Below are 15505 nucleotides of genomic sequence, written 5' to 3' on the forward strand. Positions count from 1 at the left end.
GCGCGCACAAGGACAGCTCACCAGCGAATGAGCTCTACGCCAATAGATCAACCACCAAGAGCAGGAGTAGAGTATTTCCTTCCAGGGAGGCCCTGAACCGGGGTAATTCTTCTCTCTATATCTTCTACCTTCCGATCTTCCCCGCATGCGCCCCTCTGAACTATCTAGTTGTCCTTCAGACGGCACTGCTGGAATGAAAACTCCAACAGTTGGTGCACCGGGTAGGGGCAACGCGCGGAGAACGAATCCCAGCAGATCGAAATGGCCCCATCCACGCAAGCCGGCTTCACACCAAGCCGGAGACTCTTCCTCGGCCCCCTCTACCTTGTCCCCGACACGACCAAGGATCTGATCCACACGGTCCTCTTCTCCGAAGGTCAGATCTTCCGCTTTGGTGCCCTCGGGTTCAAGGTCGGTGGCTCCGGATGCCTCCAACCCTTCGAAGAGCCCTGCGGTGAGGCCTCTAGCTTCAAGCAACCAAACTCCCTGGAGCCCGTCCGGATTGGTGCCAAGCGGGATGAGAAGAAATGGGCTAGCCATCCTATCTGTGGATTGGAAGAACTTAAGCCCCAAGATACCTAACTAGCCCATGGCGGAGATGTACCCCCTTCACGGACAATGTTCACGGCACTAAGCGGTGGGGTGCCGCATCATACGTCAGCACGCCACAGAATAAACCACCATTGTGTTGGTCAAGCAAGGGAGCATCAGAAGACTGGCGCCTACAAAAGTAGCGTGGAAACACCGTCAAGCTGCTCCCGACAGCTCTAGCCACGCTCGGGTAAGTCAAAAAGCAAAGGCGTGACCCAAGAGCCTCAGAAGCAGAACCTTGGCAGAACAGCTCGTCGAGTAGTGGGCGGAACATGCAAGCTCGATGGCACAAGACCGAGGAGTGTCGTCACCTTTGGCAGCGCACAAGGAGGAGTACCGAGCCAAAGCATTCGCCCTAAACAACAACGAACAAGACCCCTACTGCCCGTGGACAGCTTTACAGGAGGCAACAAGGCCATTAGCGAGGACCGAAGCGCAGCGAGGAGCAAGCGTGGCGGCGAGCTCCCGAGCCCCAACTTCTAGTGCCCGAGCCCACTTCGGCACAATTCTTAAGGTGACCAAGGTGTCCGATCCCAAAGGCACTGATTGGATTCACATGGGTCATGCCACCTCTTGGCATTTTGCCCCTCATCTTCGGGGCTACAATCCCGAAGGTGCTAATGGATTGAAGGGAGCGTCGTCAACATCATTCATGGCGGAGTGCAGGACAACTTACAAGTCTCCCACTCCGGCGTTGAGCGAGTACGCTCTCCCATCAACGAGGTTGTCTGCGCGCATCGATCCCAAGCCCTGGGGAGGGTTAACCTCCCGATCACCTTCAGCTCACCAGACAACCGACGAACCAATGGGTTGCATTTTGAAGTACACATTGTACTATGTTGTTCTTGGACGCCCCTGCTTCGTGCTCTTCAAGGCCGCCCCTTGCTACACACGTCTTCAGCTCTGGATGTCTGGCCCTAAGGGAGTAATCGTCGCACAAGGACACAACACCCGTTCCTCGGATAAGGAGCACCATCAGTTGGGACAGTTTGTGTCTGGCCCATCACCGGTAGTCAGCTCCATACGCCCAGACTTGCCCGGCGTTCCAATACTTGCTGGCCCCAGAGCCCGACCGTGACCGAATGCTCGACGGGGTCAAAAGGGGAAGGTGGATGCAGGGATCCCCCGAGACTGACGTTCTAAGAATCCCAATCGTCGACCGGCAGGACTGACGGGGCTCGACTCGAGAAGTTGTGTCTTCGACTTTTGGTGAGTGGCGAGGTAAAACACGTGAAGTTGTGTCTTTGACTTTTGGCGAGGAGTGATGAGGTAAAACACGTGAAGCACGAGCTAGCCAATGATCGGGAGCACCGAGTCTTGAGACAAAGAAGCCGTCAAGCATGCCCCAGTTTCGACAAAGATAAAGGGACCGACCACCCGGGCGACGTCCCAAGAAAGGGAGACCAAGTCTCCACAATAACAGGAGCAGCATCCATCGTTGAATCATCCAGGGAAGCCCATCCAAGACTTTCTCGGCCTATCAACCGCCACTTGGTACTCCGAAGAAATTCACAATATGCTCCCGCAACAGGCCACTAGCCAGATTCCCCAACTCTAAGCAAACTAGATATCGCCATATGCTACCTGTTAAGAACTTTTGGCCACGGCGTCTCAACTAGCAGGGTGGACGTCGCTAAGCAACCCATTCCATTCACCTTTTTGCCTGACTACTCTCGACTCGCAGTGCTCCCTCTCTACCCATTCAGTCACCAGATGGTGGAACAAAGAGCAAATGGGAGTGAAAGGACAAGAGATTCATTAATGCAAGAGCAATCAGTTAAAAGCTAAATTCTCCCAACTATTACACATCCAATGACCCTCGTCCCCTCTTCTTCTCTTCTACTGAAGGCGAGGGAGGAGGGCCGTGAGGGCGAGGAGTTAGCCTCATCCCCCTTAACCGTCTCTTCCTTCGGTAAAGGCGAGAGGCACACTCGCCTCACCCTCTAGAGCACCATCTCCACCACGAGCGCCCCTCAACCCTTTTTGCCCCGATGGAGGAGAAGACATCCCTTGCGCGCTGAACGCGCTCGAACGCGTCGTGCGGTGGAGTGGCACCCGGAGCAACTTCGAGCTCCAAGTCGATGAATCATTCCACAAAGGTGACGAACGCCCAGGCCGCTGGCATGCAAGCAGCACCCACCGCACTGAAGATGGAGCGGTGAAACTCTTCTTCGAAAAACTCCATCCAAGAGAGCCCGCGTGACGTCTTTCCTCCACGGTCGCCCGGTGGCCCGCCTCAATGCACGCAAAAGGCATTTTGGATTCCTTTCCGCTAGCGTGGAACAAAAGATCCCCAAGCTTTCTCCTCCACCTCGTTCATGGAGGGATGGCCCGAGGACTTGGCGATGGCAGAACGGGGACCCCCAGTCCCCCATGACATTGTTCATGTTCTGCACAAAGGATGACGTCTATGGAAGGAAGCCCGGGCCGCCAGAACCGAGCCACCCGAGGAAGGAAGGCGAGGAACCGCCTCCCAAGGAAGAAAAAACCATCACAAGTCCATAAGGAATGGGGATAATAGAGGACAAGGGCAAGACTACACCATCCGGATGACGAGTTGCCTACGCCAAGCCAAAACTACTGTCATACCGAGATCAACACAAACTCTTGGATCATAGGGAGGGGACCCCCCCCCCCATCACCCCAATGGGCGCAATGCTTCTACCAAGAGGCGAAGTCAAGAGCGGTTCATGGGAAACCGAGTCCCAGGCAGGCCGAGCTAGCAAGAGCCTGAGCCGGGAAGATCACCAGACGAACATCCCATGTGATGAAGGTCGAGAGGGCGTCGAGCGGATTGCGAGCATCACCCTTGATGTCGATTATGGTGGGGAAGAGGGCGTGGTGGCTGCTTAGTATGGTAAGGAGAAGAAGGCGTCACCTGGGAGGGAGCCAACAAGAGAGTTCAAGGTGAAGTGTTTCCATCAAACAGCTGATACCATGGAAGTTTTAGAATAGAGACCCCAATCGTGACTTCCCTGATATCTCATATATATACACAAGAAACACATTCCTGATATCTCATTACACAAGACACGCAGGGAAATAATCCCAATTAGAATCCTAACCATAATGACCTGATTTTCCTAATTACGGCAGGCGCTATGTATGGAAAGGCGTAACAGAATATCACTGATATTCTGTATAACTAAGTTTTGCCGCGTCGGAAGAGCAGCCAGGCGGCCTGGCTGTAGCTGTGCGCTAACCGCATCCACGTCAGGGGGTTTTGCCGTTCCTGCAGTGATGCCAAGAACATGAACTGCATGGCAGCCGTAGGAGTTTCTTTTCAAGAGGAACTAGCAAGCTAGCTACTTGATTATGATATGGATGTGAAGCTCCTTGTTGGATTCTATTGTTGTGCTTCTTGCACAGATATACATATGTTTTCGATGTTTTTCTTTTGTCATTGTTATGACTCATAATTTACAACTTGATTTTGTACAAATGGAACTGACTTATTTTAGCCATTTCAACTTAAATGCTAGCTATGGGAGATTATTCAAATATTAAAGAGAGAATATAGAGGATGAAATTCAGAATATATGTTGGAGATGAAAGAGATACAGAGAACCCTTTATAGATTATTATGTGGTCTATATGAAGATATGGAGGATCAAATTAGACTATCTACCAGAGATCCGCTTAAGGTCAATTGAAGCTTAAGCAACATCTAGTATTCTGCGGGCATGTCTACATCTAGGAACTATATCAGCACAAGGCACGAAGTATATCACACAGGCGAACTAGCACATTGACAGGTACAGAAATTTGGTCCTACTTACCGGTAGGGCGGCCCGGAATGGAGCTGAGGCCGAACACCACTCATCGGAGTAGCAAGGTGGAGGAACCCCGGCAGGCAAGGGGAGCCATGAAGCTAGGGTTCGTCCCGGGCTCACCGTGCGCCAGATCGAAGGGCAGACATACTGGAAGACGCGATTGAGTGTCCCATTCTCACCACTAATTATTCCGGCGAATAGGTGGCCACCGTAAGGGCAAGGCGGCGGCGGCGGCGGTGGCGGTGGCTCCACTGGAAGGGGTGGCTTTAGAAGCTGTTGCGTGGCCAGCAAGGTCGAGTTGGAAGGTGAAGGCGGTGGAGCAGGCGACCGTCGAGGGGCGGTGGCGCTAATGGAGGACACGGCCGGCGGCGCTGAGGAAGGTGCACGCTGGGAGGCGGCGGCGTTAGGCAGAGGCAAAGCTAGGGTGGGCACGGTGGCGCCAGCGGTAATGGATGAGTTGGGCTTGTGGGTAGGTATAGCCCATTAGGACGAGGGTTGCGGCGCAAAGACTTTTCGATTTTCCACTGTTGTAGCACGATTTTTCTAGGGTTTTCGTCAGGTTTTCTGGTTCTTTCGGTTTTCAATTTTCCTTTCTTTTCCTTTTTATTTCTTTGGTTTTCTTTGTTCTTCTGTTGGTTTTTTCTTTCCGTTTTTTCATAGGGGGTTTTCAAAAAAAAATCCACTTTATCTGTTCTTTTTCTTTTTTCAGCACGTGTCTACATTTTTCATGCCCAATATAATTTTTTTCTACACATCAGAAGCATTTTTATACACATTTTTAACGTTTTTAAATACACCAATAACATTATTTAATATATGTTAATGTTTATTTTTTCATACCTTGTTCATTTTTCACACAACAGAAATATTTTCTTGTGGTGGAACCAACCCACTAGGACATAGCATTGGTGGACATATTTTATGAATTTATTTCAGGCCTTTCGATGATGTGCGTTCAGTGAGAGGAGAAACGTTCTTGTCGACTACGAAAGAGTTTATGGCAACTTCCTCAATCTCAAGATGATGTGTCGGCTCAGTCTCACGGAGGTGCCCATAGTTTTTTTTTAGAAATAGATGCTCATAGGGATAGGGTGTGCGTGTGTGCATTCATAGAGATCAAATTACACGCGTATGCATGAGCGTCTCCGTCTGTACAGTGTTAAAAAGAAGGAAACATTTTTATACACTTTTTTAGATTTATAAGATACATTATAAACATTTTTCTTCAGATATAATTTTTTATTTCTAATTTTTCATGCACGTTTTAAATTTATCGTATACATCAGTAATATTTTTAATACCTTTATAAAAAATTAAATACATTATTAATATATTTTCAATATATATTTTAGTGACAACTTTTTATACATGTTGTACATTTTTCGTGTACTTCAAGGACAATTTTTACATGCATTTAACATTTTTTTAATACATGATTAACTTTGTGTTTATAATGTCACTTACATTTTCTTGAAACACATGAACATTTTTCGTTAAAAACATTTTTTAACACTATCACATTTTTTTCAAACTAACATTCACTGCTTTAATTTTTTTCAAAATCCCAATTTTTGGGAAAATAATAAATTTAAGTTTCGAAATATATGTATTAAAAAAGACTCACATATTTTAAATGTAATCAGTAACATTTGGATTTTCAAAATATAAAAAAGGAACAAATGTGCATGACGTTAACCTGACGGGAGGTACTAGGTCAGCCCATTAACCGGCTCCCTGAGGTGAGGCCAAGTACTGTCTGGTGCGCGGGCGGGACATTGCCGGCCGGGTTGCAGGGGCAAACATCATAGAGAAAAACCAGCTTGCAAAGAGTTTAGAGAGAAACCTCTAAGAAGAATATGAGAGAGAATTCCTTATTTGACAACATATTACATTATCAACAGACCACATGTCAACGATTGTGTGGCATGCACCAATATGATGGCGGCCAACCGCTTTTACGGTCGCGATCTACTAGTTCATGGGCTATAGCTTCTGCTGGCGGTGAGGGTTAAAAGGGGGTTCCCGGTGAAGGGGCCACCCACCCAAAGCGATGCGGTTTCCCTGGTTGTGCTGTCAGGTAAAGGTCTTCATTTCGGTCGAGGTTATGGCCGCTGCACTTCTCCCTTGAATTGATTCGGTTGACGATGGATCGTTTCTTCAGAAATCTTATTGACGAGGAGGCTATAGAGAATGTGTATGAGAGGGAAGAGCTTGGTAAGACCCGAAGATATATTTGTCATGCAAATTCCATCATTATTTTACACACTGTTCAAAAAATCGTCCAATTCAGTGATTTATCGCTATTCAGGTGGTGACCGATAAGATTATGCCTTATCTTCATCATTTATAATTTGGACCGATTATCGCTCTAACAAGCGATTTATCGGGAATCTATCGACAAATTAGGCCTATTCCTAGCATTGCGTTTGCAAAAACTATGCTTATTTGTGTGTTTGTGGACCTTGTTATGCAATATGAACTTTATCCTATTTTGTTTGTCATTATACGAGGATTCAAAGGCAAGCAATTAAGGTAACACTTATGTCAAATATTTTTTGGTGTTGAATGTAGCATATTTTAGTGTTGAGAACCGGGATTTGCAAAAAATGGCTGATAAATAGTTGATCGATAAAATCAATTAATTGACCGATTTTCATATGTAGCACGACACCGAGATTTGTTAACGAGGTTTACCATCATGGCTACATCCCCGAGGCCTGACTACGGGCGCTCCTCCCCATGACACCGCTACAATACCGCACCCCGCCCGGCCGGGCGCCGGCACACGCCGCTGGCTCCCCCGCATGCCTGTGCTATTATGTTGGCATAGGTTACATCGTGTGTCTACCCCCGCTATATATGAGAGGTCTAGGATACAAGTGTCCTACTTGGACACGACTCTTATCTTGTCTACACACAGTCCAAAATCAAGTCCAACTGTAATCTAACTTGTACAATAATATTCGACACAACTCTAACAAAGGTCTTTGACATGTCCCATAGCTATAGCACTCTGCCTCCTTCTGTACTTGTCATCCGCACTTTGCCATGTGCACTGAACACCAGAGAATATACAACCATGTACTCTCTCAGCTTTTGATAATTTCAGACTGTCCGCCACTTTCTCATATTCTCCATGGTCAACTCATGTCCATCTTCCGGCACCGATAGACCCAGTCACCAACTTGAATCCGGTACTCGTCAACACTGCTTCAGCACCCCCTGCACAATTTGTCTGACCACACGTCTGACCGCTAGTGCCTTGGCCTGTCGCTGTGTCCCGTGCTTACCGCACGCCTCGCCGCTATCACCGCGCCGAGCCTCTACTGTCCTGGTCGAGTCTCTAGGGCTGCAGACCCACACCACTCAAACCCCTACTGCAGAGAACCACCGACCATCACCGATCGATGCCGAGTATCACGTCTCCATCCGACCACTGGTACCCAGTCCGTCACGTGTCTCTCGCTATCCCGCTGAAATAGGCTTCAACTCTCCGAATTTTTACGCCGTAGCCCCTCCATCAGCACAGAGTGAAGTCATCCGTCTGACTCCAGCTCCACCTTCAACATGACTCCATGGTGGTTGTACGTGCCACCCTCCCACACCCTGTCGACTCCAAGCTCTCATATGCACCGTCTTGAATCAACCCCGCGCCATAGTCTGTCGAAACCGCACAAGCCATCAGGCCTACACCACGTGTTTCCACGCCCCAGAAGTCGGCCACCATCAGCATCACACTCCTATGTCGTCGTTGCTGAAATCAACCGCCATCTCCTGCTTTGACCGACTTCCCCGTCGATCCGTCAGACAGTCCACTCCGACCCAACCGAAATTTTCGACTACAATCATGCTCCACCCTACGCCGTGTCCGCACGCACATCTCTATGTCTTTCTTGACGCCTTGTGTATGCATGATCCATCTGCCAGGCTATTCGGGCCTTACGCGTACGCCGCCCTTTGTATCTTTGTCACAGCCTTTGATAATGATTCTTTGGCTAACTCCCATGTACAATCCCTGAGTGCAATTAGCAGCAAACTTGATAAAAGAAACAACTTCCATGCAAAACTGACGCGAGTCTTTCATAACCTATTTCTTTAATTCCCATTGCTGCACTACGCTCCTCCCAAGAAATCAATTGAGTTTTACCCGCAAAAAAAAAAATCAATTGAGTTTTGCCCTCCAGAACTCCAATCACATGCAACGACTCACATCGGGCTTCCTTTTTTTTCACAAACAAATCTCACCTTTGCCTCTGCGAATTCTGCAGCTTCCTGCACGCACTCGTCCACAGCTTCCTACACGTGCCACGCACGCCGGCCTCACCAGGCTTTGGCCCAGTTCCGCGCGCCGTGGCCTCCTCCGTGGCTCGCCTTGCATCCTGTGCAGCTGCACCAGCCACCCAGCTTGGGCCGCCTTATCCACACGCCTGCAGGCCCCTTCTGGGCCTTAGCGTGCCTTGCACAAGCCAGCCGCCTAGCAACCTTGCCGATGCCACACGCCGCCACGAGATTCCTGCTGCTGCACGGTTGATCTTTCGTTGGCGTCCGCGTCTACCACGCGTCGACTGATTCTATCGAACCGATCTCGCCGAGTTCTCTGGACCATGCCGCCGCCGCTTTAGAAACGTATCTGCCGCCAACTTCTCGACGAGATGTTTTTGCCTACGCGCCTGACACTGATGCATGCTTTCGCAGCTTGTACGCCGTCCGCTCCGCTCGATTCCCAATTGCTTCTACCTGATCTTGTCGACAGCGCACCGAACGACCTCCACAGAACAATCATTTCTGCACATCGTCTTTACGCCCAGCTCGACCACGATCCATCCTCTAACTCAACGAATCCGCTGCCTCTTCGAAACCTTGCTCATGATATCACTTGTTAGAATAATCCGAGGCGCTCCGTTGATCATCCAAGGACCAAGCAATCACACGAGCATGACACCGAGATTTATTAACGAGGTTCACCATCATGCTACATCCCCGGAGCCTGACTACAGGCGCTCCTCCCCATGACACCGCTACAATACCGCACCCCGCCTGCCCGGGCGCCGGCACACGCCGTCGGCTCCCCCGCGTGCCTGCGCTATTATGTTGGCATATGTTACATCGTGTGTCTACCCCCGCTATATATGAGAGGTCTAGGATACAAGTGTCCTACTTGGACACGACTCATATCTTGTCTACACACAGTTCAAAATCAAGTCCAACTGTAACCTAACTTGTACAATAATATTCGACACAACTCTAACAAATAGAGTGGGTGAGCTATGGGCGAACAAAGCGACTGATGCAATTCCTAGTCGGTCGGCCGGCAGGAATCGTTTTCCTTCCCCAAATGATTTTTTTCTGCTTGTTTGATCGTGAAACAATACTCCATTCTTCATCTTGTTCCTTGCAGAAAAGCCCATATTCTCTCTGAAATCAGGCCCTCCGTTGCCCGAAAGAAAAAAAATTAAGTTTGATCCCTGGAGCTGAAATGCTCCCTAATGAACAGTAAAATTGAAAGAAAAAGTAAAAGAATTCAAGAAATACTGATACTTTGATAAATGTTTTCTGTGCTTGCAAAAAATTATCATCAAATGACATTCATGGAATTCGTGAAAAAACCGATGCTCCAAAAATGCTATCTTTATAAAACCATTTTCGAGTGTTGGTTTTGATTGTTTTGCCATGTATGGCTTCTACGAATGTCATTTCAGGTTAAAATTTTACAAGCACTCAAAACATTTGTCAAAGTTTACCAAAAAATAAATCAGAACGTGTTGATTAGTTTTCATGTTTTTTTCGATTTTACTTTCATCAGCTCGAGAGCAGAAGGGACTTTCGGTTTGAAGGAATCATTTGCAATGTTGTCACCAATGTATATTCTAAAGCTCACGTCTCTTGAGGCAACTGAGAATTTGAATGTCCAATTCCTGAGAAAGCAAACTTTAAAACGAGTGGCATTATCTCCAAAACAGAGCCGGAGAACGAGCTGGCTACCCGCTGCGTCCCTAGCCATCATCACCCTGACATACGTGATTCCGGCTACGTCAGCCAGAGCTCCCCGGCGTTGGCCAATCCGGCGACCTCCGCCACTCACCATGGCGCTTTCTAACCTTCGATTTCAGGCCGGGCTAGCTTTTGAAGATAAGAGCTGTAATAGCTTTGGCACTTAATTCGATTATTTGGATGAGCAGAATTCTCAGGGATTCTTTCTTGTGGCGCCAGGAACTTAGCGAGCCGGTCTTCGAGGTTGGCATTGAACTCGTCTTAGGGCATCTCCAGGGAGACTCCGGTATATATTTGATTAGACATTTATGTTCACTTTTGTAATCCAACATGATTCTACATCGGTCTACGAGGCAGTTTAAACATTCATTTCTCGACAAAACGAAGACAAACATGGAAAAGCTATACCGAAGTCTGGACATTCATTTGACCAACCAAAAGCCTCCAGGTGGTCGTCCTCTCTTCTCTCTCGGCACATGCATGCCCCCCTCTCCTCCCAACCAGATACCACACCATAAATAGCCCACCACATGAATCGTCCTCACATATGTTTCTCCTTCCACCGGATACTTTGTGATTAGATTGGATGGCTCACTTCGACATCATGTCCACGAACCATGTCCGGACATAAAAACAGACATATACTGAAGATTTTTGCGGGTCGGCGTTGAAGATGCCCTTAGAATCCACCACATCCGACATTCAGCGTGCCATCATGATCTGGGGAAATACTAGGCCCATTTTTCTCATACCATTTTTTGGTGTGTTTTTTTGGGTTTCCTGCGGTCGACGGGAGACGACAAAAGGAGAGACGTACTGCATATGATGGGTCCGGGTGCTTTACTGCAGGGGAGTGCATGCAATGGACTCGGCTGGGATCTAGGTGAGCTCTCAGCTGGCCTGTCCCCTCGGCCACTTGCCCACCACCTTGCTTGCTGCTCGGCTATCAAATTTAGGCCCACACACTTGCTTGCTCACCGGGCCGGGCAAGGACAAAACTCCTAGACGCCGCCGGCAATTCCAAGAGGCTGTTTGGATGACGCCCCAGGACGCCCTGCCAATTCGTGGGCAAAGCCAAAATTTTGGCGCAGCTTTCAGCCGCCCGCGACCCTGCCAACTTTGACGAGAAAATGAACTGGGAAAGCCCCCCACGGCCTGGGCGAGCCAACTATTTGGTGGCCATCCAAAGGAGCGCCAGCACTTGGTCAACTACCAAATTTTTGGCTTGGCAGCTCCAGGCTCCAATCCAAACAGCCCCCAAGTCTCCAACCCATGGAAAAATCAAGGGCGGTTTTGTCCATCTATGTTTTCTGAAAATTCCATACATATATTTTTCCGAACAAAATTGGATGTGCTCATTATCTACTGTTCTGTCATCTAGAAAAGAACTTCGCCGTGCAAACACTCTTCCAGCACTTCACAACCTCTTAAAACACTCTGCATTCACATGAGCCACAGGTTTTTTGTTCAGATAAAGATAGAGAAAAATGTATGATGCTGCTTTTTCATAGGTTATTTATAACATATCAAACTTTATTAATAAAGGGTATGCACGGAGACGTAAGGTCGTCTGGTCATGCATATACAACCAAAGAATTTAGTAGACTTTTTTGGTGCTCACAATCCTCGGCGCATCTGTTTGAGTCTCTCTTTCTAAGAACCTTCTTCTCTCTCACTCACCTTATAATTAGTTACTTGAGTTAGTTGACCTATCTCCACTTCGTTAAGTCGTCAAATCCAATACTAGTATTGGCTACAAGAAAATAAAACTTCGTTTACTTTTTGAGAAATTAAATATGCTTCCTTTTGTCTTGGTAACATTTGCATAATACTTCACATTTTTTGGCTCCATGAGTAGAATTTTTTGCAACTTAGTCCATCACTTCCTTGTGAAATTGCAAACAATAGTTGCCTATAAAAAACTGACAATCAACTCAAGAAAAAGGGTGACGTTACATGCATACCTATTCCTTGATGACGACACGATCCTTGACTTTCTTCATACACGTGCACATCAAATGAGATAGCATATGTGTGGAAAAAACAGTTTGTATCGTTTCAAAGACTGTTTTAGCATCTAACTATATTGTGTAGACAAATCATATGTGTGGAAAAGGAACAGCTATCAAATAAAATAATTAGTAAAGCTCTCTCTTTCTAACAACTATCGAAGACCGTTTTACCAAACAGACGACGTGTGCAAACCAACTTGTGGTTAGAGGGTTAGGAGGACAATAGTATTCATAACCCATCAGAATTCAAGTCCTATACTTGACATTGGTGCTCGCATTTTCTTGGATTTATTTCAGGCTTTCCAGCGATGTTCGTTCAATGGGAGTAGACATTTTCGTCGACTACGAGACGCCTATGACGACTTCCTCAATCTCAAGATGCTATGCCAACACAGTCTCTCGAAGGTGCTCATAAGGCTGGGTGTGAGTGTGTGCGTTCATAGGAATGAGTGCGTGTGTTTATAGGGATGAGTGTATGTGGGTGACTTCGATTATACCGTGTTAAAAAAACAGACGGTGTGCCATGACTCCAAATTAAGGCTATCCCATCACAGAAAAAGTATCCCTCAGTTAACAAGAGTTTTAGCTTTTACAACAATTCATTTAGTTTTGTGATTAAAACTCCAACCAAGATTCACACTCCCTTTGCAACCACCAATGTTTTTCAGAGTTGGATTAGGCTCAGTTAATCCTTATGTACTGGTATATACATAATCCCTACCGAGAGGATCATGTCCAAATTGGAAAAATCCAAATTAAAAAGGGCTGAATGGGTTGACCAGATGTCACATCCCTAGCTTCTGGTACTGCCTGGTGTTTTGCATCTTGTTGCATCATGTTTAAATTCTATTTAAGTTGAAATGGGGATTGACCAAACCCTAGCATCAGAAAGAATTCAACTAGGTTCAAATAAAAATATTTGAAATGAACCCAAAATGCCTTCCCAAAAATGTTCATCATCTTTGGATTGGTATTGAACCTCTGCCAAAAATATTGCACATTTTTCTAGGTCAATTGAGGGTCACTGAATTAAATCATATAGTATTTGCATTTGGGCATTTAAATCCTATAAAATATATTAGATGCCCAAATAATCACAAACTGAAATGTTTACTGTTGGAAATATTCCAAACAGTGGCCACAGTTAGTTGCATGATTTTTGGAAATGCTCTGGCATTTTTAATAAAGCCAAACACAATTACAGAAAATAGAAAAACAGAAATAAAAGAGAGAGAGAGAGTTACCTGGCCTTACCTGGCTGGCCCAGGTCCTGTGCAGCCTAGCTTACGGCCCAACCCACCTGGCCACCTCCTCCTGTCGTCTTCCTCCTTGCCAGGAGGACGGGCGCGTGCCCGACGTGCGCGCACCGCCGGGCAGCCACCTCCTCCCTCCCTGCCTTCCTGGCTCCTCCCCGACGCGGCCGACGACACCACGTACATTGCTCCGACCCCCTGGATCTCTCTCACTCTCCCTGGACCCCTTCCCCCTCCTCTGCTCCCTGTCCCGCGCAGCCCGAGCGGAGCTCGTCGCCATCGCTCGCCGTTGCCACACCCAGAGCCTCCCCCTCGATCCCTCGGCGTGCCCAGTAGCTCGGCTACCTCATCCTCGACCTCCTCACCAAGCCAAGCGACGCCGGACGCCCCCGCACGCCCTCACCGTCGTCTTCTTCAACCTCGGGCCACCAGATCGCCGGCGACCGTGCGCCCGCTCCGACGCTTCCCCGAGCTCGCTGAGGCCACCGAACGAACCGCTGTGAGCTCCTGCGTGGATCCCCTCCTTCCTCCCCTTCGATTTCGAGCCGTAGACATCGCCCCCTTGACGACCATAGCCGCCGCCGCTTGAGCTCGTCGTCGACGCAGCTCCGGTGACCAAATGGTCACCCCGACGAGTCCAACTTGCTCCCCGCAACGCGTAGTGCCCCGCTAGACCTTCGCCTCGCTCGTTTGCGCATCGCAGCGCCAACCCCACACCCACCCGAACTCTGGCCGCCGCCAAAGCTCGTCGCCAGCATGACTCCAGTGACCCTCGCGCCCAACTCCGCCTCCTCTTGATGCGGACGAGTGATGACCCACAAGTATAGGGGATTGCAATAGTTTTCGAGGATAGATTATTCAACACAAATTTATTGATTCAACACAAGGGGAGCCAAAGAATATTCTCAAGTATTAGCAGCTGAGTTGTCAATTCAACCACACCTGGAAACTTAGTATATGCAGCAAAGTGTTTAGTAGCAAAGTAATATGATAGTAGTGGTAACGGTAGCAAAAGGTAACGATAGCAAAAGTAATATTTTTGGTATGTTGTAGTGATGATAACAATAGCAACGGAAAAGTAAATAAGCGAAGAACAATATATGGAAAGCTCATAGGCATTGGATTCGGTGATAGAGAATTATGTCGGATGTGGTTCATCATGTAACAGTCACAACCTAGGGTGACACAGAACTAGCTCCAATTCATCAATGTAATGTAGGCATGTATTCCGAATATAGTCATACGTGCTTATGGAAAAGAACTTGCATGGCATCTTTTGTCCTACCCTCCCGTGGCAGCGGGGTCCTAGCGAAAACTAAGGGACATTAAGGCCTCCTTTTAATAGAGTACCGGACCAAAGCATTAATACATAGTGAATACATGAACTCCTCAAACTACGGTCATCAGTAGAAGTGGTCTCGATTATTGTCACTTCGGGGTTGCCGGATCATAACACATAGTAGGTGACTATAGACTTGCAAGATAGGATCAAGAACTCTCATATATTCATGAAATAATAATAGGTTCAGATCTGAAATCATGGCACTCGGGCCCTAGTGACAAGCATTAAGCATAGCAAAGTCATAGCAACATCAATCTCAGAACATAGTGGATACTAGGGATCAAACCCTAACAAAACTAACTCGATTACATGATAAATCTCATCCAACCCATCACCGTCCAGCAAGCCTACGATGGAATTACTCAAGCACGGCGGTGATCATCATGAAATTGGTGATGGAGGATGGTTGATGATGACGACGGCGGCGGATTTGAAGGAAATATGCCCTAGAGGCAATAATAAAGTTATGATTTATTTCCTTATATCATGATAAATGTTTATTATTCATGCTAGAATTGTATTAACCGGAAACATAATACATGT

At 47.5% G+C, this 15505-nt stretch overlaps 1 protein-coding gene across 1 annotated transcript in view; it reads right to left on the reverse strand.

Moving 5' to 3' along the window:
• The window catches only part of LOC119271822 (proline-rich receptor-like protein kinase PERK9), a 14135-nt gene extending 3078 nt beyond the window's left edge, over positions 1–11057 (reverse strand). Inside the window, exons 1-2 of the mRNA XM_037553493.1 lie at positions 10995–11057; positions 4371–4826 (exon numbers count right to left, since the gene is read on the reverse strand). Of these exons, the coding sequence (XP_037409390.1) occupies positions 4371–4826; positions 10995–11057 (519 nt within the window). The remainder of the gene's footprint in view (positions 1–4370; positions 4827–10994) is intronic.
• Between the last annotated feature and the right edge of the window lie 4448 nt (positions 11058–15505).

This window comes from Triticum dicoccoides, chromosome 3A (assembly GCF_002162155.2).
Source record: "Triticum dicoccoides isolate Atlit2015 ecotype Zavitan chromosome 3A, WEW_v2.0, whole genome shotgun sequence".
NCBI classification, from domain to species: Eukaryota; Viridiplantae; Streptophyta; class Magnoliopsida; order Poales; family Poaceae; genus Triticum; species Triticum dicoccoides.